This window comes from Scyliorhinus torazame, chromosome 14 (genome assembly GCF_047496885.1).
Source record: "Scyliorhinus torazame isolate Kashiwa2021f chromosome 14, sScyTor2.1, whole genome shotgun sequence".
Classification (NCBI taxonomy): domain Eukaryota; kingdom Metazoa; phylum Chordata; class Chondrichthyes; order Carcharhiniformes; family Scyliorhinidae; genus Scyliorhinus; species Scyliorhinus torazame.
In genome coordinates this window covers 96,403,275-96,427,563 of record NC_092720.1, presented here as the reverse complement: position 1 = coordinate 96,427,563, position 24,289 = coordinate 96,403,275, and the positions used below count along the sequence as shown (strand labels likewise).

Sequence of the window (24,289 nt, the reverse complement as noted above, 5' to 3'; positions counted from 1 at the left end):
AGCTGGCGGGGCGGAAATCCCTCCGGCGTCGGCCTAGCCCCTCAATGTTGGGGCTAGGCCGCCAAAGATGCGGAGACTTCCGCACCTTTGGGCCGGCGCGATGCCCGTCTGATTGGCGCCGGCTTTGGCGCCAGTCGGCGGGCATCCCGCCGTTGGGGGAGAATTTCGCCCCATATATATAATTTTCACATCTGGAGCTTCAATTAGACCACCCTAAACTGGATAACGTGAATTCCTTAGACTGCAAATAACAAATTATAAAAATGTGTAACAGTGGAATAGCACACATTTACTCTTTGACATGTTGAGTTTCTTTACTTGTAGAATTCTGCAAGTATGAGTTAACACTCATTCTGCGGACTAAACCATAAATCAATATGGTTAGAAGATATATTGAGAAAAGCATTTTAATATATCATCACTAGTAATAATACAGTTTATACAGAAAGGCATTGCATTAACAAATGTTGGATGGGAAAAATGGAACGAACACTTCTTTGTGACATTCGATACGACCAGGTCGAGCAGAGAAAAAAGTACAGCTAAATCCCTAAAGTTCTGAATCCTTTTATAAAGTTTCATTCTCACATAGATAAAAAGACTTCATTCTTCAATCCAGGTTTTGAGTCGCCGAAAGATTTCTTCTCTTGCTCTAATGAGTTGTGGTATGTCAGTTGTTTTTTCTGGGTACATGTCAGCACAATGGGCTGTACCTGTTTGGGTGATTAAGGAAACAGACAAAAATGAAAATCCTTAAATAAAAACTAGCTTATATGCACTGTACTTTCACAGCCCTCATTTATATTTATTTATTTAAGAACATGCCAGCTTTATCCAGCATGCAGGTATACTCCCCTCAGTTTAACATCAATGATTACCTGTTAATTTACACACCCAAGCATCACTTATAAAAAGCCTACCTGCCTTTCTGAAATTCACTAACATTTCCATAAGTCAAACCAGATGCAGACATATATGCTCAGCACTTAAGAATGTTAGGCACAATAAATCTATCTTCAAGATTAAAAACAAACTAAAACTAAAACATTTTCTATAAAGTTTAAATATATATATTTTTATTAAGGCACTTAGAAATAAACATCAAATAAAACCACAACCAAGATAAAAAAAGGTAACTAACAGATAACACACAGGAGAACATAGCATAACTCAATAAATAGCCAACCAGCCCTCCCTACCATACCCCCCATCCCCTCTGCCTTCTATAAAGGTTTTTAACCAATCCTTTCTTTGAAAGTGTGTATCTTGTTCAGCTGGTTTTTCGTGCTGGTTATAAATTATTTTTTCAACACACTTTGGTTGCTCTTCGTTTTATCCGTTTGAAAATTAGATTTGAGCTGTTCAAATTTTAGTCTCCCTTCCTAAAAATTGGATAGCAGCAAATGAGACTTCACAAAGATTGGTTGGAGATTAAACCTACAACAAAATGATTCAACATACCACATTGCGCATTTCTTGTCTTTATTGTAATATTTTAACATTTAATTGATAGTTTCACATGAGCAATTAATTATAATATTGCTATCAAAACTGTGGCCACTTATTAGGCTGAACAGCATTCTATTTGTCTTTTTATTTCTCTGCTTTTTCTCTTGGAAAGGCTGAAAAGTTTAAAAGGACTTGATCCAAGATTACATTACATTGTGGATGATAAAAATCTGGAATATTCGTAAAAGGATTAAAGTAATCATGAGATATGCAAACCTATCAGTTTGAGACAGGCCAATCACCTGGAAAAGCTCTTAATGGGAAGACAAAAGTAATGTCAAATGAACTAAACGCTGTGCTGAGGATAAAAATTGGAAACACCACTGGGGTTTGCCTGAAAAATAAACCTGTACAATGCCGCCTGTTTTATATGAATTGTAGAACATTCAGAATGCAAAGTCAGTATATCTCCTGTCTGTCATTTAAATTTATAAGTAAAACATTTGTAATTGCATTATTGCTAGAAGGCAGATTATAGGAGCGATCTAATGGAAATGTTTCTGGGCGCGATTTAACTAATTGGGAACAAAGTTCCATAGCGAGTACGTTTAGCCGCTGTGTTTCTCACAGCGCCTAGAAACACAAGGCTATAAAACGCAATTCACGTTTGATAAGGTGCCTCAATGGGGAATGCACGGCTGAGGCCGCACATCACACCGTTTTGTACACTGAGGAGCTCTGCTCGCCAGAACTCCTCAGTGTAGCGAGAGACGGGGATGTCATTTTTAAATGGTGTCATGATCTCCGAGGCCCCTGAAGCACCGCCCGACTACCCCAAGCCTCAACGCACTATGGGAGGAATTCCAGATTGGCACCTTGGCAGTGGCAAGCTGATGCCCTGGCAATGCCACCTGGGCACCGTGTCAGGCTGGCACCCAGGTAGCATCACCAGGGTGCCAGGCTGGCAGTGCCAGGGTGCCCAAATGCCACCATGCCCAAAGGGCATGCACCTGAGGACCTCCAATCCCCTGGGAGACCCCCACAAATGCAGTTCCGTCTCGTCACCGTTTGAACAACGCTCGTCCAAGGCAAGGGAGATTGATCCCAGTCCTCAGGAAACTCAGGAATCTGCACATTAAAGTGAGTCTAGCTATCTTGGTTTAATATGCAGATTTTTAGCAAGTGGTTTTGCCTTTAAAAATGGCACCCCAATCCACGAGTGGTCTTCCTGCACTGGTGAGCTGAGCGAATGGGCGGAATTCACATTTCAGTGTCACGAGAGATCACGTTAGATCTCGGTGTTGCAAGCCAGGCAGATCCTAGGAGCGATCCGGGAAGATCCTGGCAGTCAATACACAACAGCCAAGTGATAATGGGCGCGACTCAGTGGACTCAAGTTAAAGTGCACTGAACAGCATGTTGAACAGCACCTTGCCTTTTTTTTTGGCCTTGGGGAAGAACTCCCCATCGACGCCACTCTTTAAGTTATTTCGCTCAGCTCACCAGTGCAGGAAGACCACTCGTGAATTGGGGCGCCATTTGTAAAGGCAGCCCAGCTATTTGTTCCCCTGAAAGTTCTCTTTTGTCAATGAAGAATTGAGAAGGATGAAGAGTTAGGATAAGAAAGGATAGCTGCATATAGTGTTGACCATGCAGATTAAAGTGGTTAAGTTTATTGCATCTGTTCTATGCTAAATGAAATGCTGGATAAAATGCGTTACACTTACTTGGGTACACCGCCAATTTGTCCCTCATGTCTCTGCTCATGTCCCTGCCTGGGCTGGTGAGATCCAGGGTTTCTTGAGGACAATCATTTTGATGACTCCTCCAGATGTTCAGTTCTTCTCTTTAGCATTAGGAACAGTCTTGTCCCCCCAAAAAGGGTGAGAACTAATGAGACCGTGTTGAGAAATAAGTGGAGGTGTATGGGATTGTGCAGATAGTGTGTGCGGTGAGAGGTGTAATAAAAGCAAGTTGGAATGATGATGAGATGACGAATGTAGAAAGATGAGTGTGATGCTGATCACTGCCTCAATTTAAAATCGAGTCTTAAGTGTATTAATAGGTAAGATGTCCTTTCTCGATACTGTAGTATTGGCAAACTGTAAATATATGCTGGGTGAGGGGCTGTCACACTTCCTCATTTATTGATTTTTATTGTCTGACAGGGATAATAGGAAAAAGGATTTTATTTTCAAAGACTGTTGATGTTTTTAACTGAACACTGGCATATTATCAAGGTAATTCCCTGAATAATCTATTTTCTTAAAAAAAATAAGGAGGCTAATTAACGAAGTTAGCTACTGTAGTAGCATTGTATAGACTCCAAAAGATGAGAGTGCAGGGCAATGATCCATTTGACCTAATTTAGTCATGTCTTAAATTATTAAATGAGCCCTTTAACAGTGCTGAATACCTGTCGAAAGGAACTTCTTGATTACAGGCTAAAGACTATCAACAGCCCTTTCATATCAATCAGGTAACTGAAAAAATAATAGATTCCGATTTATAAAAGTAAAATCATCTCATTTCAGTGATTATAGATAAACATGATTACATAAGGACATGAAAATCACCATTAAACACTTCACAGATTTTCATGAGATACTTAAATCAACAACATGTGCTTACAATTCACTGATCAAAGAAAAACGTTGTTGGCTAATACAGGTAGTGTAAGTGAACAATGACTGGCTTGTTCATGCCCATCTTTCAAAATTAATAGTTACATTCTACAGAAAGCTGAAACTTTTAAGGCAACTGGTGGTTAATGGTGTCGCTGTCCAGTATTTAATCGCCTTTCTCAAAGCCATTCTTAAACCCAAAAATTGGTGAAGGATTCGTTGAGGAGAGAATAAGAAAGTTAGTGCCTTGAAAATAGATTAGTGGATAACATGAATCAACCCTTAATCCTTGCAGAATACAAATAAACAGTTGATGGAATAATATAGTAGAATTCCATGCAAATAGCTTCAATACGTGATTCTGCAGTTAATTACTTGCTCAAAAGTAACAACATGTATCTTCATGTTTTTAATAGGTTTTAAAAGATTTGTAGTGCCGTTTCTGTGTTTAGTTTTGTCACTCAGTGACTCAAATATAAAGCTATTACAAAAATTTAGCAAGATAATTTGGACCCTAATATTTCTCCAACCCTTAAAACAAAAGCAAAAAGGGCAGCAAGGTGGTACAGTGGTTAGCATTGCTGCCTCACGGCACCGAGGTCCCAGGTTCGATCCCGGCTCTGGGTCACTGTCCGTGTGGAGTTTGCACATCCATCCGTGTCTGCGTGGGTTTTGCCCCCACAACCCAAAGATGTGCAGGGTAGCTGGATTGGCCACACTAAATTGCCCCTTAATTGGAAAAAATGAATTGGGTACTCTAAATTTATTTTAAAAAACAAAAGCAAAATACTGTGGTTGCTAGAAATCTGAAATAAAAGTGTTTCAAGTCAAATATTACTCATCTTCAAAACCAAATTGCTGAAACATTGGATGCGATCTAACGGCCCCGTCGACTGGGGGTGCCACTGAATTTTGCGAGAGGCCAAAAACAGGATTTGCACCAGCGAGATCTCAGAACGGAATCTTCCCCACCCCCCCATTGTTGAAGTTCATGCCCTTCCTAGGCGATTTTGGTGAATTAATATTACAGTAGTGGGCTTAACGCCACTACTTCCGGCCTCCTTGTAACTTCATCATATCACATTGGCACTAATCGCGACTGTTTTTCAAAAACTAAAACCAGTTGCTATGACCACACTGTAGGCACACAGGTAAGTAAAGTCCCTGAGAAGAAAGGGACATGCTTGGATACTGCCCCCTGGCAATGCCCCCCGGCACTTCTTGGGGGCTCTTCGGGCAGCTCCATTGCATAGGGGGGAGAGGGAGGGAAGTTGCCCTTCTGCATGTGCCAATGCATAATAGTTGCCCGGTGGACATCATCAAGGGGACCATACTCCCCCTCTAGGAGACCATCCTGCAGCAGAAAGAGTACATCATGAAACAGAAGGAGATCACCAGAGCACTCACCACCAAATTTTGCTGATCCGAGAGTCAGAGTATGTCAGAGCCCTCGGTGGGTGAGCACAAGCCTGGACAGGGATTCCTTGTGTATGTGTGTGTATGTTGCATGTGTGTGTTTGTTGTGTTCTCGGTGATGACAACAACAATACACCAAGGCAATGACTTTGTGCAGACAAATAGCTTGAAAATCTTCTGCAGATATTCTTGCAGTGTGGTTACTGCAGAGGGACCAAAGAAGCATGTGTGTCAGTGACGCCAGGGAGGCACATTCAGTGGGAGGGAATCGTCTGCCATTGTTACAAGAGCTACATTATTGGAGGCAGTAGTCTCCACAAAGTGACTGCAATGGGATGTCTTCCGGTTGGAGAGACATGAGCACATCATGACGCCACAATTGAATATCTCGTAAAATAATGAACATCTGAGATGACTTGTTTCAATGTCCATTTTCCCTGATTAATGACAACCAGAACAGTTAGTTTGTCAGTTGCCTCTGGGTCAGTTTTAGTGTTGTCAGTGTCATAATATACACAGTATATCATGGTGCAGACACACACACTGATGGACACACAGCAAGACCACAGTGAAAGTATGTTCAACAGTTTCTAACTTAATAAAATAGTGTTGCACTATTTTAAGTGTTGGTGGCCTGTATGTGTTCCACGGATCCAGAGCACCCAACACATCATGATACGAGGAGTTGAGGGATATTAGAACATCTTAGACCTGCCTGCAAGTGATCTGCCTTCCACCAGCATACAGTCATCCTGCAAAATGGACAGCCTCCGCCCGCCACCGCCGCTCCGCATCACCGGTAACCTAGGGGCCAACTGGAAGATATTCAAACAACGCTTCCAGCTCTATCTTGAAGCCACAGATTGGGAAGCTGTCTCAGACACCAGGAAGATCGCTCTCTTCCTATCCACGGCCGGGGAATATGCCATCCAGATTTTCAATTCTCTCACCTTTGCTGATGATGAAGATAAATCAAAATTCAAGACGGTCCTCCTCAAGTTTGACACTCACTGCAACATAGAGATGAATGAAAGTTTCGAGCGCTATATATCCCAACAGCATTTGCAGGGTAAGGATGAACCTTTCCAGTCCTTTCTCACCCACCTCCGCATCCTTGCGCAGTCCTGTAATTACGGGCCCACCTCCGACTCCATGATACGCGACCAGATCGTTTTTCGGTGTTCAGTCGGACCCCCTACACCAGCAGCTCCTCAAGGTAAAGCAGCTCACCCTAGCAATTGCCATCGAGACCTGTGTCTTACATGAACTCGCCACTAGTCGGTATTCCCACATCCAAGCGGCTGAAACGGTGCGGCAAGGTCCCCACGAGGCAGAACGGGTCCAAGTAATCGAGCAACTCCAGGGCCTCAGCCTGGTTGAGGGCGGCCATTTTGAGCGCTTTTCGCGGACTCCCGCACTTGTGTGCACCGAACGAGGGGACGGCGACGTCAACGAACGTACTGCGCAGGCGCGCACCACGCGGTGGCGCAGCGAACGTACCAACGCTACTACGTGCGGCAACTGTGGCTCCGCCCCTTAAAGCGGCAATGCCCTGCCAAATCCCGACGATGCCTGAGATGTGGCAAACTTGACCACTATGCTGCTTTATGCAGATCAGCTCAGCCTGCCAACTCTTATCACTCCAGCAGGTATGTCTGGGCCATTCAACCCACGGTCACTGAGTCTGATTCGGACCTGCTACCCGATATTGACACCGAGGACCCAAAGGCGCCTTTTCGAGTCGGTATCGTTACAAAAAACAGGGTGACCCCGAAGCAAAGAATCCAGCCTCTATCGGTATACAGCATCGATCCAGACGATGAGTGGTGTGCCACCGTTACGGTCAACCAGTCCCAAATACGATTCCACTTGGACACTGGTGCCTCCGCCAATCTCATTGAGTGGTCTGATCTCCAAAGCCTTCGTGTCAAACCAGCCATCCTGCCATTTGCCTGATAGCTATTAGATTATAATGGCAATGCCATTGCGGCCAGCGGCTCATGACACCTTGAAGTGACGCACAGGTCACGCAAAGCCATCCTTCCTTTTGAAATCGTGGGTTCCTCGAAAGCCTCCCTGCTTGGCGCGCAGGCATGCAAGCTGTTGAACCTAGTTCAGAGAGTTCACTCTCTCTCTCCTGCTGACGCGTCTGCCTTTCAGGACACTGACTTCAGGGCGCAGCTCGACGCCATTATCAACCAGCACCACAAAGTCTTCGAGGGCATGGGCACGCTCCTGTACACCTACAAGATTTTATTAAAACCGAATGCCACGCCTGTGGTGCACGCACCTCGCAGGGTCCCAGCACCCCTCAAGGACCGCCTTAAGCAGCAGCTGCAGGACCTCCAGAACCAAGGAGTGATTTCCAAAGTCACGGAACCGACCGACTGGGTCAGTTCCATGGTATGTGTAAAAAAGCCTTCCGCCGAATTGAGTATTTGCATTGATCCCAAGGATCTAAATCGCAATATCATGAGGGAGCATTATCCAATTTCCAAGCGCGAAAAGCTCACATGCGAGATGGCTCGCGCAAAGCTCTTTACCAAACTCGACGCCTCAAAAGGATTCTGGCAAATCCAGCTCGATAAATCCAGCAGGAAACTTTGCACATTTAATACCCCCTTTGGCAGATATTGTTACAACAGGTTGCCGTTTGGGATCATATCTGCTTCAGAAGTGTTCCATAGGATTATGGAACAAATGATGGAAGGCATTGAAGGTGTTCGCGTCTTTGTCGATGACATAATCATTTGGTCCACCACCCCGCAGGAGCATGTTAATCCCCTCCAGCACGTATTCAGACGTATACATGAGCATGGCCTCCGCCTCAACAGGGCCAAATGCTCTTTTGCTCAGACGGAACTCGAGTTCCACGGGGACCACATCTCCCAATTGTGTGTGCAGCCATCACAGCTATGAAAACACCAGAGGACAAGAAGGCGGTCCTCCGATTTCTGGGCATGGTCAATTTTTTAGGGAAATTCATCCCTAACCTCGCCTCTCATACACGGCTCTCAGGAACCTGGTCAGGAAGACAACAGACTTCCAATGGCTCCCTGCCCACGAGCGCGAATGGAGGGAACTCAAAACAAAACTGACCATGGCCCGGTCTTAGCCTTCTTTGATCCAGCAAAGGAGACCAAAATTTCGACCGACGCCAGTCAATCCGGCATTGGGGCAGTGCTCCTTCAACGTGATGAGGCCTCATCATGGGCTCCCGTTGCATATGCGTCACATGCGATGACCCCCACGGAGCAGTGCTACGCACAGATAGAAAAGGAGTGCCTGGGCCTTCTGACCGGTGTGGTTAAGTTTCATGATTATGTCTCCGGACTTCCTCAATTCACCCCTCGAGACCGACCATCGCCCGCTGGTCAATATAATACAGAAAGACTTGAACGACATGACGCCTCGCCTCCAGCGTATTCTTCTCAAGCTCCGGCGATATGACTTCCAGCTTGTATACACCCCAGGCCAAGACCTCATCATTGCTGACGCTCTCTCCAGGGCAGTCAACACGCCATGTGGCCCAGCAGGATTTGTCTGCCAGGTTGACGCCCATGTGGCATTCGCGGCCTCCAATCTACCTGCCTCGGATGAACGCCTCATCCAAATTCGCCGCGAGACGGCGGCTGACTCCTTGCTACAGTGTGTCATGCGCAACCTAACGGACGGGTGGCTCAAGGGCCAATGCCCTCAATTCCATAATGTCAGAGATAATCTGGCGGTAGTAGACGGGGTTTTTCCTAAAACTGGACCGCATTGTCATCCCGCATAGCATGCGCCAGCTTGTCCTGGAACAACTACATGAGGGCCACCTTGGCGTGGAAAAGTACCACCGACGGACCCGAGAGGCAGTGTAATGGCCCAGCATTAATGAGGACATAGCCAACACAGTGCTCAACTGCCCCACTTGTCAGCGCTTCCAGCTGGCCCAACCACGTGAGACCCTGCAGCCCCATGAGTTGGTCACGTCACCATAGACCAAGGTGGGCATCGACCTGTTCCACGCACTGGGTAGAGACTATGTCCTGATCGTGGACTACCAGTTACTCATGGGTCGCACCCTGAGGACGATGGTGCCGTCCATCCATGTCCCAGACCTCAACCACATTCCGGTCCTTTGCCAGATGCAGCTGTCTCGTGCACAGCACAAGGCGGCTCATGACTCCCATACAGCTGATCTCCCTGCTCTGGCTCCAGATGACCACGTACGCTTCCATCCTCTGGATGGTGGCTGGTCTGCAACCGCTGTTGTCCTTCGGCAGGTGGCCCTCCGCTCGTTCCTGGTTCGTCTACCGGATGGCTCTATTCTGCACCGCAATCAACGCGCCCTTCGTGTTGTTCCACGCTCGCCACGTGATCCTCCAGTGTGGCCTCGCCCTCCTGCTGACCCTGTCATGGACTATGCAGAGCTCCCTGTCACTCTGCATCCCCCTGACTTTGACGCAGTCCAGCCCGCTTCTGAACCGGCGGCTCTTGACCCAGCCTTGAGGCGGTCAACCAGAATTCGTCGCCCACCTCAGAGACTAAATTTATGAACTTTGCGAACTTATGGACTCTCTGAATTGTTTTGTTGCTTTGTTTGATCGTTTCCCTGGTTTGTATATAGTGTTGATCTCGTTACTCTTGTTGCATACTACTTCTCTGCACCAGGCACCTTCCCATGTAAATAGTTAGTTCTCATGTACGTAGTCCTGTAAATATGTCTTGCACCCCACACGTGGTTAGGAACATTCTCACCATACATTATTTATTGCCACACCCATGCATTTTTTTAATAAAAGGGGGGATGTCATAATATACACCAGTATATCATGGTGCAGACACACACACTGATGGACACACAGCAAGACCAATCAACATACACAACACCGCAGCCAATCACCAGTTAGAGCACACTCACTATAAAGACAGGGGGCATTAGAGTTCCCGCTCATTCCGGATGCAGCCTCTTAGAAGGACAGAGCTTACAGCTTACAGCACAGATCTTCACCATGTGCTGAGTGCATAGACTGGTTAGGACAGGCATAGGTCTTTAGTTTAATCTAACATCATGTTAACCCACAGTGAAAGTATGTTCAACAGTTTCTAACTTAATAAAATAGTGTTGTACTATTTTAAGTGTTGGTGGCCTGTATGTGTTCCACGAATCCAGAGCACCCAACACATCAGTCAGCATTCATCAATATTAATGAACCACATATGGCACTCTCCCAGTGATATCTGTTCCTCTCCTCAAGTCTTCTTCCCTTAATTCTTTGTTTCTTCGAGGTAGTGGAACATGATGAATGCAGGTTGACAATTGTTGGTGCCTCACCAATATCTCTCATGAGTAACTGTTCTTGATATGTGACCCTGGACAGTGGACCTTTGTAGATGGAGGACATCACAGGCATATATGATCCTGTCCTCACTCAATGTTGACATCAATTCAATGCACCCGGGGCTACTGGATACTGATCAAGAACAAGAAAGCTAGATGATTTACTTTCCCTCTCTTGCCTTGGGCAAGAAAACTTTAGTGTCTCAAACACTGCCTTGACTCAAGATAGGCTGAGATAGCAAATGTGGCGTGGGTCCCGAAGGTCAGTCAGTTGGAATAAGTGCGTCCTGGGGAAAAAAAGTTTGAAAAACGCTGATGTAGATAAATCCAAAGAGCTATTTTTATACAGCAATGGCCTGATTATGTGTGAACCTCTGTATCTTTATGATCAACCGGTAGAGGTTGTAGAGTGTTTCAAGTATCTGGGAACATATATAAACCAGAAGCAAAGCTTTACAGAGAATCCCGACTGTATCTTTAAAAATAGACCGCGACTATTTTTAGTTAGAAAACTGAAAGGGTTTGGAGCGAGTCAAGTTGTTTTAGAGAAGCTATACAAAAGTCTGATAAAGAGTATTTTAACATTCAACATGACAGTCTGGTATTGTAACCTAAGTGTGCAATGAAAATGTAAGAATTGTCAACACAGCAGGTAAAATCATTGGTATACAGCGGACACAGTTCGATAACTTATTTAACAGTTAAGAGGAAAGCTTAGACCATTATCGGTGATTCCTCTCATTCTTTATATTATCAATTTGAAAGGCTCCCTTTGGGCCAGTGCCTTAGAATGCATTTGCCAGGAACAATCTATTCAAGAGGTCTTTTGTTCCAGTGCCATAATCTTACTAAATAACATAATGTAAACTTAACCTACTGATTTTATGTATTTTAACTGCAGTAACAGGGTGTCTGCACAGACCCTCTGAAATAGCATCCTACCCATGTCAACACCCTATACTCATAACCCTATCTATCTTTTTGGACACTAAAGGGGATTTAGCATGGCCAATCTATCTAACCTGCACATCTTTGGACTCTGGGAGGAAACTGGAGCACCCGGAGGAAATCTATGCAGATGAAGGTGCAAACTCCACACAGACAGTCACCCAAGGACAGAATTGAACCCTGGTCTCTGGAGCTCTGAGGCAGCAGTGCTAACCACTGCGTCACCGTGCCACCCACTATTATATTTGTATGGCATGAATGTATGTTATATATGCACAAATGTATGAACATTAAATATTCATTGTTTTTAACTAATGACTGTGTGATTATATGTTATACTGGAGGTGAAGCCAAAGACAAATTTCCACTTTTGCAGGGACAATAAAGTTTTATTCTATTCTATTCATCTAATTAGAAAGGGTATAAATACATTTACAGTTGGAAAGCAGAAGTCATATGACCTCAAAGCCCCCAAATCCCCAGGGAAACTGCAAAATTATGGAGGACATTCCCTTTTCAGGCCCGGTAACAGTTTCTTCTACATAGATTTCATAGATTTCATAGAATTTACAGTGCAGAAGGAGGCCATTCGGCCCATCGAGTCTGGGGTGCCCTTCCACAAAGCATTGGTAGAACACAAGGTGGGAGACCTGAAAACATCTGTTGCAAATATAAGATTTTTATGTTTTGGGATCTCTTCAATTTAGGATAAATTTTTAAAATGTTTTTATTAGGGTTTTTCTTTTTATTCAAAACAAAGTTGGAAGTGAACATACAGAGAAACTATATACATCAGTTACAAATCACTATATACATTGGTTACAATTCATATTTCTCTACAAGAGCTGAGCTTTGACTTATCCTCCTGTTCCCAACACCCTCTTTCTTCCCGAACCCCCTCCCCTTCTTGCTATCTGGTGTGTCTTCTTTTGTTGGATCTTCCAACTTGGACCTGTAGGGGTAGCGTGATGCTATGTATGCTGTTTAGTATTAGATATGGTTGGGTTCTGTGCTTCTTTGTTCCTTCCCTCCTTCTCCCCCTCCTCCCTCCTTCCTCCCCCCATTTCTCGTTTTGTTTGTGTCTGTGGTTCTTCTGTGGACCTCCTCTCCCCCTGGCTTATTGGCTGCCGGCTACAAACGCGTCTTGGGGCCATCCATCAATTTGTTCCAACGTTTTGTGGAAGCCCTCTTCCGACCCCGGGATGGTGAATTAGATTTTCTCCATTTGGAAAAATTCTGAAAGGTCGGACAGCCAGCCTGCAGCTTTGGGGGGTGCTGCGGATCGCCAGCCGAGCAGGATTCTCTGTTGAGCAATTAGGGAGGCAAAGGCAAGGGCATTGACCCTCCGCCTCATAAAGTGTCTTGGCTGTTCTGATACCTCGAAGGTTGCCACTTTGGGCATGGCTCCACCCAACAAGTCTGGGACATGACCAGAACATGTGGGCATGGTTGACCCGGCCTCCCTGGCACTGTTCACATTTGTCCTCCATCTCAGGGAAGTAACTACTCATTCGGGTTCTGGTTTGCGTACCACTTTCAGCTGCATTAGGCTTAGCCTCGCGCAAGTGGAAGTGGAGTTGACCCTGTGCAGTGCTTCGCTCCAGAGTCCTCACCCTACTTCCATCCTGATGCCTTCCTCCCATTTTTCCCTTGTCCAGTGGAGAGCGTGCCTTTCCCAGCAGTCGCTCATACAGGTCCCCGCAGTTTCCCCTCCCTAGGATGTCCATGTCCAATAGTTCTTCTAATAGTGATTGTTGCGGCGGCCGTGGGTGTGTCTTTGTTTCCCTACCTGGGAAATTTTGAATTTGCACATATCTTAATTTGTTTCCCCCGGTTAGTTGGCACTTCTCTGTCAGTTCCTCTAGTGTTGTCAGTCTGTTGTCTGTGTAGAAGTCTCTACTGTCAATGCCCCCCCATCCTGTCTCCATTTTTTGAAGGTGGCATCCATTTTGGCGCGATCCTGTGGTTGTTGCAGATGGGGGTGTTCATGGACATCTCGGTTAGACTGAAGTACTGTTGTACTTCATGACTGGAGTGTGGCTATCACCACTGGGCTTGTTGAGTGTCTAATTGCTGGGGATGGGAGCGCTGCCGTGGCCAGGGCCCGGAAATATATCCCCGTGCAGGACCCCTCCTCCATTCTTACCCATTCAGTTCCTCTATCCGTCCCATTACTCTTTCCGCTGTTGCTGCCCAGTGGTAATATTGCAGGTTTGGGAAGGCTGGTTTGGTCACGCTTCTCGTTCTTTGCAGGACTTTTTGGGGGATCCTGGGTTCTTCCTCCCCATACAAACTCCATGATCAGTTTTTCCACTGTGTTGAAAAAGGCCTTGGGGATGTAGATTGGTAGGAAGAGGAACCTGGGCAGTACGTTCATTTTGATCGTCTGCACCCTCACTGCCAGGAAAAGTGGGAGTGTGTCCCACCTCTGCAGGTCCTTTTTAACCTCCTCCACTTGTGGATCCCTGTCCAGTCATGGGCAATTTGGACCTCCAGTTAGCGGAATTTGTTTCAGGCAGTTTAAATGACAATCCCTCCAGCTCTGCCTCTCTCCTTGCGGGTTCACCGGGAAGATCTCACTTTTGCTCAAGTTGAGTTTGTAGCCCGAGAAGGTTCTAAACTCTTTCAAGAGCACCAGGATTCCCTCCTTGTTGCTTTGCGGGTCCGAGATGTAGAGGAGCAGTTCATCTGCATAGAGCAAGACTCTGTGTTCTCTGTCTCATCTCCGGATCCCCTTCCAATTATTAGAGAATCTCAGATCAATGGCGGATTTACTGTTAGTGGGGCTCTGTTTCATATTGGGCAGTACCCTCCGCCCCCTCACCACTGAACAACAGCAGCACCCCCCCCCCCCTCAACTTCCTCCTGGCCAGGAGCACCCCCCCTTCACTTGTCGCAATCCCGAGCAATAAAATAATTAAATTGGAAGGGGCCAATTTCTGAGGAACGGACGTGTTTCAGTTAAATGTGTCAAGTGCGGCCAAGAACCTTCTCCTCATGATGTGTATGTAAAAAGGAATACTAAGTTACCAAAGATGCAGAAAATCCTCAGGACAGCCCATAGGCTGGAAATAAAGTATCAAATTTATAATTTGTTAAACTTCTGAAGTTTAGTTAAGGGGCAGAGGACATTGCTTCTAGGTGATACATTGACAGGGCAGGATGGATGTGAAACCGGCAGAGTAAGTTGATTGAAATCACAAACTTCTGGGGTAATTAAGATCTTAACAAGTCATGCGGATAAAAAATATTCCTCCCATATTTTTACAATACTTAGATGAGCGAATTGCCAGTTCGTAGCTGGGCTGATTGCCCTATTAATTCAAACTTGCAAAATAAAGTGTACAAAAAAGTTTAACAATACTCGACAGTTTATCTATGGTTATATTTTTGGTTTGTGACACATGGTCACATACCATACCCATTCAGTCACTTATTCACAATCGCACGCAAAAACATGGGTAAACATACATTAGGAATACACAACAATTTAAAAACTTGCGACATAGCACCGAGTACAAGATTAAAGTGTATGTGCAAGTGTCTGACACCCCAACTCTGTTTTTGCTATTTTCCCCTGAATCCCCAGCTAGCAGCTAGTATAGTAATCCGACTGTACAATGAATACATGCTCCTCTCTCTGGGACTGGCACTTTAATCATTAAAAAGGAATGTGTGCCTTGAGTGCAACATAAACTGGTGACTATACCCAGTCATTGCTGCCTTCCTGAACAATTGGGTGGCAATACTGAGAGGCAGACAGGTCCAGCAAGATCAACTTCCACATGGTTTGGATTGGCAGCTCTGGCCTTTTGGATACCCTTATCCTCAGTCTTCCTCCCATTGGTAGAGAAATTCAGGATCCACCAACAGGAACACTCCATATTCTGCTAAATTGAGAGGGAGATGAGTAGCGAGTGCAAAGCCGTTCAATGCAATGGGCGCTCCTGAGACAGCCCAGGAGGTACATTCCCGGTGGAGAGATCGGAGATCAACAGGTAGGATTGTTTTTTAAATATCAAGGTTCTGATTTAGTGAGCTGTAGATACATTTAGAAAGAACCACAACACATTTTGTGGTATATGTAACTCTATGTGCAGGTAAAACCACATTCTTACAAATGCAAACATAAAAGTCTCATTGAGAACCCCGCAGGGGTGTCACTGTGCACAGTGGTTAGCACTGCTGCCTCACAGTTCCAAGGACCCGGGTTCAATTCCAGGCTTGGGTGACTGTCTGTGCTGAGTTTTCACTTTCTCCCTGTGTCTGCGTGGGTTTCCTCGGGGTGCTCCGATTTCCTCCCACAGTACAAAGATGTGCAGGTTAGTGTCCAAAAGGTTAGGTAGGGTTACTAGATTACGGGGATAGGGTGGAGGCTTGGGCTTAAGAGCCAGTGCAGACTCGATGGGCCAAATGGCCTCCTTCTGCACTGTAAGGATTCTATGATTCTATTCTATGATTATATATGCAGACATATAAATAGATTCACACTGATTAACAATAACATTTTTTAAAAATTTAGAATACCCAATTCATTTTTTTTAAATTAAGGGGCAATTTAGCGTGGCAAATCCATCTAATCTGCACATCTTTGGGTTGTGGGGGTGAAACCTCCGCAGACACAGGGAGAATGTGCAAACTCCACACGGCCAGTGACCCAGAGCTGGGATTGAACCTGGGACCTCAGCGCCGTGAGGCAGAAGGGCTAATCCACTGCACCATCGTGCTGTCCTAGCTGTTGTACAAATTAATAAGCAGCAGAGTGGAAAGGGATGAACTTGGCCCTACTCTGTGCAATCTTCTTCCACAAACACCCGCCGTGGGGTCACAGTGCCCAAGGCGGGTGGAGCCTTGGCACAACTTTGGGTCTATTTGCAGCTTCTCACACAAGAAAGAGCCATGGGAAGCTGACCAGTAAAGGGACAAGCCAATCAGAGTCAGGGTTAACCACCAGCACCAGCCAATCAAATGCCATACTGGGTGTGATGTGACTTCAATAAGAAATACAGCAGTCAATAAAAATACACGTTTCAGAAGTAACTAAGTGTAAAGAGGCAGCGAAGAAATTAGAAGCGGGACACAAGGGAGTGGACAATGCTCTTGGGTGGCAGGGTGAGCAACTTCCTCACTCACTCATCATTTTTGGGGCCCCTGTAGTTTGAGGCACTGTGTGTTTCATTGTCCCAGATGATGTAAAATATTAAGGAATAAGCCATTTCACCTCCACCAGATACTCAAAATTAGTGTTACAGACTGTCCACTGCTAAATGACACCCCATATTTCATAAAATACCAAATGGTGAACAGTTTCTGCTTTGGGAACACACGGTATTGCACTTGATAATTGCACTGGTTAGGTTACAGTTCAAGCTTTTGCTCAAATATATTTGCCGAATCAAAAGTGTCAAATCTTCCAAGGATCTGTGTAAGCACACAAAATTGGGAGAATATTTTTTTGCTGTATGAAGTTAGTCCCATTGATCTACTTCAGAGTGGTAACCTGGTGAGGTTTTATTAACACAGCTGGAAATGGGTTTATCATGTAAGCATTTTGAGTCAGGTGTCCAGTTCTCTCCCTGTGAGTAACCTCATTTTAAGTAACCCAGAATAACTTTAAAAAATACATTGAACCATTAGCTAGCCAGTTTCATTAAAAAATACTTTATAATATGTGTGCAAAAAGTAATAAAAATTCTCCAGGCTGTGTAACTAGGAAATTGAACTTAAATGGCTACAAATGCATTGTATCAATGGAAACTGGCCATTCTCATTATTTTGATCTGGGAGCAGGCATTGTTGTGTGGACAGAGCTGGTTTCTGGCAAAACGACTTTTAAGTCACTTGTTGAATGTCAAGGAAACCCAATTTATGTTGGTTGTCACTTACACTTGAATGTTTGCAATTGTTCGGCCACTTTTACCTAGACTGTGCTGCTGAAACTAGTGCAAATGAGTCGAAACTCTAGACCAATATGTTTCAAATGTACAATTTCATTACCTTGAATGTAAATAGCTTTAGGTTCTTTGGTAATGCCCAGTACATGCCAGGGATCCATTGAGCCATTCGGGAAGACTATCCGACTCCCTTTGATGTTAATGCCTCCATAGTTTTCATTGGTGTGTTGGACAGCATGAGCAACTACAGTGTCATTAAATGCCAGGCCAAATAAATCTACACATTGTTGAAGTTTGTAACTAAAATAGAAGAAAGAAAAAAACACATATTTGTAAAATTGGGCTGGATTCTCCGGTCCACCAGCCGCTTGTTTCTCGGTGGCCCGCCATTCACTGGTGGCAAGATTCTATCTTTCCGCCGCTTGTCAATGGGATTTCCCATTGAAAACACCCCAGGCCGCCGGAAAACCCACTGGCGGGGGTGCGTTGCCAGCGGAAAAGTGAATCGCTACAATCGGAGAATTTTGGCCAATATTATCTCTCTTACTAAATCAAAAGATTAACAGTAATAAATTTGTTCATTAGTACAAGCACTTTCAGTGCTCCGTGCCATGTGTGTGCACACCTATGGTGGTAGCTGCATCAGATACCACTTTGGCAAGGGCACTGTCACATGCGCAGGAGCACCCGTTTTGCCATTTTGGAGTTGATTGTTCCTCAAACGCTGGGCGCGATTCTCCGCTCCCACGCCGGTTTGGAGAATCGCCTGGCGCCCCATTTTTCCCCGCGACGCCGGTCCGACGCCCTCCCGCGATGCACCCAAGCGGAGAGAACGGCCTGTCGAGTTCTGCACGACGCAGGCCGGAGAATCGCCCGGGACACCCAAAATGGCGATTCTCCACTACACCCACTATTCTCCGGCCCAGATGGGCTGAGCAGCCTGCCCAAATCGACGGCTTCCCGCCGGCGCCATCCACACCTGGTCGCTGCCAGCGGGAACAGCGCGGGAACGCTGGGGGGGCGGCCTGTGGGTGGCGAGGGGGGTTCTTTCACCGGAGTTGTACTCAAAAGGGGTCTGGCCCGTGATCGCGCTGACGACACTGCTTTAGTGACACGCCCCCCGAGTTTCTCGCGGCCCCAATCCTAGCCCATTTTCGGGCCCTGAATCGGTCGAGTTCGGGGCCGTTTCGGCCGTCGTGAACCTCGACGGCATTCACGACGGCGTGGGCACTTAGTCGCGGGAGCGGAGAATCGCGCCCGCTGTCTCTTAAACATGCATAGCTGAGCTCGTAGTCAGCAACAGGAACAATGTTGTGCAATCCTCACGAAACCCACCAGCATTATTTCAAAGGCATCATCAACTACATACAGGTTAGTTGCTGATTTCTACTAGCTGTTGCTGTGATTGTAGAAGTTTGGTAGTTTAAATTTTCTGAGAGCAGGGCAGAGACAGCATTTCCAGTATCTGGGGAGGTAACTGTAGTGATGAACTTTTACATTTCTTTCAGGCTGGAACAGGTGATATTTGTAATAATACCCAATTTGCCATTCCTGTCACATAAAGCCCTTTTTTCCAAGAGAGGTGGCTCCATTTCATTTTCTCTTGCCAGAGAGCAGCAAGCAGAGCTGTGTTGTACATGTGCAAGATTTGTAGATATCCTTATGGTGCTGAATTCCACTGACTTTACACCTCATGTCAACTCCAAGATGTACCAGAACTGAATGAGATCCATTTCCTCACTGCTCAGTTGGTGTGTGACAATATACAGAGGACATTCAGGTCAAAGCTGGTGTTGTGGCAGTAGTCATGATGCTTTCATTCTGTGACAATCCTCTGTGTCAGCTGCAATTGAGTCACCAACATAAACCAGAGGGTTGTAACTGGGTGCCAAAGGCTTTCTTTTGATAGTTTGGCTCATAACTCATGAAAGCGAGAGAGCATGAAGTTGGATTTGAGCAGGAGCATAAGACATACTGTCATCCTGGATATATTTGGTGCAATTGCCTCAATCACTGCCAGTCTAATAACTCACAGCACCATCTCCTCCAAAGATACAGGAAGTGCTGACTTTTCTATCCACCCTTGATTATTTGCTGCTACCTCCTGTTATGTGTCACCTGGTCTCACAAGAGAGAGGGAAGAGTAAGTAAGTAAAGTCACCATAGTCTCAGATGACCATAGGCTGCTTTCTCTTGTCAAAGGGATAGCTGACTGGTGGTGATTTAACCTGAGGATCAGCACACCTCAGGCAAGGTTGAAAAGGCAGGGTCTTCATGAATAACCTAACACGAACCCACACTGCTAGCCTCACTAACCACCTGTTCAGCCAACTGACTTAAACCGGAGGGAAGAGTATCAATGAGTGTGTTACATGGTGTTTCGGTGATATACCTGTCAAAGCTGAATAGCTGGTAGTATGTGAAAATGGAGAGATGTGGGTGTATGGCTGGCAGCATTGAGGGTGAGGCGGAGCATGTGAATATTAGGTATGAGTGATGTGGGGTTATGATCATCAAATCTCCTGAACTGACCTCTTTGGCTAGCTACTCCCTCTTCATTCACAGTGTGAAGAGGGCTTCCCGACTACCTGCAGAAACATTATGCCCACCTCCTTTTCACCTCCTGCAGTAAGGCCTCCAGCTCTGCAACAGAGAACCCGGGAGCCCACTACTGGGTGCGTTGCTCAATAGGTGGCCAAATTCCTTCTCTGAAACATTTTCGGAGACGGTTACACCATTCCACAGTCCCTCCCCCCCTCCGGCCCCACCACCACTCCCAATTCCCCTACCACCATTTTAAGAGGTGAAAGCTACCTATAAGAAGTGCAGGGTAGTTGGAACTCATGCTAGTCACACTGGAAGCTGAACCCCCCACTGAGCCAGTCAACAGCACATTGCTTTGGGCTACACACCATAATCGTGGCACATCATGACCCCTGCCCTCGCTGACAGGCCTTATTGATATTTTAGCCCACTGTGCTCAATGTGGGTAAACTGTGGCTTCAATGTTTATTTTTCCTGACATCAGTAAGATAAAGAAGGATTTCAAAAAGGGAAGAATTAAATTTATAAAATACCTTTCATGACCTCCGGATGTACCAAAGTGCATTTCAGCCAATGATGTTCTTTTTGTAGTTCAGTCACTGTTGCAGTGTAAGAAATGAGGCAGCCAATTTGTGCACAGCAAACTGCCACAAACATAATAAAATAAATGACCAAACCTGTTTTGATGATGTTGGTTGAGGTATAAATATTGGTCAGGCACTGAGAGAACTCCTCTGTTCTTCATCAAATAGTTTTGTTAGGGCAGGCAGGTTTTCAGTTCAACATCTCTCCTGAAGGATGGCGGGGGCAATTTTCCGCCCCAAAATCCCTTTATGGCAGGAAATTCTCATGAGAGAGCCACAACAGGATGCGCGACAGGGAGATCTCAGAATGGGATCTTCCCTGCCCCACCCACCGGAGACATAGCCAAGCTCACGGCCAATGAGGGCATAAAACTGATTACCATTAATTCAAATACATTTTAATATTCAAAATTGGCTTAACACCAAATCTTCCAGGAACGTCAGATGTCCCACTTGCCGACGTGACGTAACGCTGGTGGAAATCAAAAAACGAAGACCAGACGTAATGACAATGCCGGGGACGCAGAGGACAGTTTAGCCTCCAGGAGGTCAATGCCATGGCAGGGCAGTGCCCTTACACTGCCCCTGGCACTGCCCCTGGCACTGCCCCTGGCACTGCCAACCTGGCATTGCCGACCTGGAGGGGGCAGGGTCTGTAGGTGACCCCATAGTGGGGGTTAGCTTCATATGGGGGGGGGGGGCCCTGAAGTCTGGAGATTGTGGGGTGGGGGGGGGGGCGATACCCCAAATCCCGATACCAGCAATTGGCGGGGGGTGGGGGGGGGGCGATGCCGGCAATGATGGGGGAGGTGCAGGGTGGAATGAGGAGACCTTTAGCCAGGATGTGAGATCAGGTCGTTCAATCTCTTTGGAACTGGACTTGCTGGCATCTTTCCCTCCAACCCCCCCTCACAATGATGGCACAAAACATATCCCCCTCTTCAAAAAAATTGACAAAATGTGGGAAGGTCTTGACAGAAAACCTGCTTGTTTCTCTGGGGAAAAACACATTGGTTTTCAGTCAGAATCTGACACGTTGCCATTTTGGGGGGGAAATTCTGCCTGGCAACTCGGAAGCTCCCTCAGTACCAGAATGAAACAGTGATGATGTGCCCAGGATTTTAGAGTGGGGCTTATTGAGGGAGTAAGTTTTCAAAGTATTACCATGAAAATAAAATAAGTGAATAGATTGTAGAAATGTCCGACCTCAGAGTTTAGGTAATATGTCCATTGGGAGATATATTGCAGTGAGGAAGGAGGGGGAACATGCAGGTTGGAGGGCACAAGAGACAAACTCACAGCACTACTATCCCAGATTTACCTGGCAACAGCGATGCAAGAGTGAATGAGAAGACTCAAGTATGTCTAGGATGCAATTGCTGAGGTGTACTACCACCAACCAGTAATACACAAAGGCACAGAGATGCTGCTCACACGATTGCTGACTGTCCACTCTGGTAGTAATCCATGCATGACAATAGGCCAGGCGATTTCTTCACTGATCTACATGAACATAGACCAGTGAGCTTTTCCGATTATCTTAAGACCATAAGACCATAAGACATAGGAGTGGAAGTAAGGCCATTCGGCCCATCGAGTCCACTCCACCATTCAATCATGGCTGATTTCAACTCCATTTACCCGCTCTCTCTCCATAGCCCTTAATTCCTCGAGAAATCAAGAATTTATCAACTTCTGTCTTAAAGACACTCAACGTCCCGGCCTCCACCGCCCTTTGTGGCAATGAATTCCACAGACCCACCACTCTCTGGCTGAAGAAATTTCTCCTCATCTCTGTTCTAAAGTGACTCCCTTTTATTCTAAGGCTGTGCCCCCGGGTCCTAGTCTCCCCTGCTAATGGAAACAACTTCCCTACATCCACCCTATCTAAGCCATTCATTATCTTGTAAGTTTCTATTAGATCTCTCCTCAACCTCCTAAACTCCAATGAATATAATCCCAGGATCCTCAGACGTTCATCGTATGTTAGGCCTACCATTCCTGGGATCATCCGTGTGAATCTCCGCTGGACCCGCTCCAGTGCCAGTATGTCCTTCCTGAGGTGTGGGGCCCAAAATTTCTCACAGTATTCTAAATGGGGCCTAACTAATGCTTTATAAAGCTTCAGAATCTTGTTGTTGCTTTCAGCCATACTCGAAACTTCTTACAGCTAGTCAACTGAAAATAGCAATTTCTATCATGAAAGGTAATATTTGTAACAGACCCATTCGAATGAGGGGTGCCATTCCACACTATGCTTACATCCTGAGGTCCCGAGATCAGAAGCCATTGGTGCTCAATGGCTTCTTCGTGGGAGATAACATTGTATATCTCGGTGATAGCTTATTCACTCTAACAAGTCTGCTTTAAATTCCTTTTGTAAAGGGGCAAGTGACTCCTCCATATATCACGCCTGTTGGACCAGCCGATTTTGAAAGCTGGCTCACTAAGATGTGTAACCATCTGAATGTGTATTCATGCATGTTTAGTCACCACAGCAAGCTGGATCACTGTTCTGTATCAGTTGGCCTATTGTCAACCTGTACCACTGTTACTTTTCCCTTAGGACTTGTTAGTACCTCACAAATCAGCAGCACAGTGGCACTGTGGGTAGCACTGTTGCTGCACAGAGCCAGGGACACATGTTCGATTCCGGGCTTGGGTCTCTGTCTGTGTGGAGTCTGCACGTTCTCCCCGTGTCTGCGTGAGTTTCCTGCGGGTGCTCCAGTTTCCTCCCACAAGTCCTGAAGGCATGATGGTTAGGTGAATTGGACATTCTGAATTGTCCCCCTGTGTACCCGAACAGGCGCTGGAGAGTGGCGACTCAGGGATTTTCACAGTAACTTCATTGTAAGCCTTCTTGTGACACTAATAAAGATTAAAATTAAAAATGCTTCCTTATCATCATTGTCTAGATCTTCTAGAATATGTATGGTTTGTGTGCTGGTGCCTCTTTTAAGTGAGGGTGGTGATGATGGTTCTTACTCAGAATTGCAGTGCTCTTCAGGCAGGGTTGATGACCCATATTCTGTGAAACGAGCAGATGATACATTTTAAGTACACAGACACAATTATCAATTTGGAAACTGCATTTTGCTGACATACACTCTGTACTGCTACACCATGTATATGGATACATTGATCCTTGTGCAAATGACAGAATATGGTAGAATAAATAATAATATTGCCTCACTCCCAATTATTACAATCACACATCTTTCAAAGTCTTCATTCAGAACAATGCAATCATTATCTTCTCATATGGAGAGATTTCCTTAAAGTCTCAAGGTCCAGCATATGTGACCTCTTTTTACATGCCTTTAAACTTAAGGGAAAAGAGAATTAGGCTTTTCTGACCTATGGAATCGCTTTCCTGCTGTACATTCTCTCTCTTCCCACGTGACATAGACAGTGCCATTGTCATCTTATTTGCTACATTTCTGACACACTTCTTTGAGTACAATGTTTTCAGGCATTCATAATTCATGTCTGTAAATTTCCCTC

At 45.6% G+C, this 24,289-nt stretch overlaps 1 protein-coding gene across 1 annotated transcript in view; it reads right to left on the bottom strand.

Annotated features, from left to right (window-relative positions):
* Nucleotides 1-391: 391 nt before the first annotated feature.
* prss59 (serine protease 59, putative) overlaps nt 392-24,289 on the bottom strand; it is a 114,818-nt gene continuing 90,920 nt past the window's right edge. The window contains exons 8-9 of the mRNA XM_072474522.1: nt 17,761-17,957; nt 392-713 (exon numbers count right to left, since the gene is read on the bottom strand). Of these exons, the coding sequence (XP_072330623.1) occupies nt 604-713; nt 17,761-17,957 (307 nt within the window). The 3' untranslated portion in view covers nt 392-603. The remainder of the gene's footprint in view (nt 714-17,760; nt 17,958-24,289) is intronic.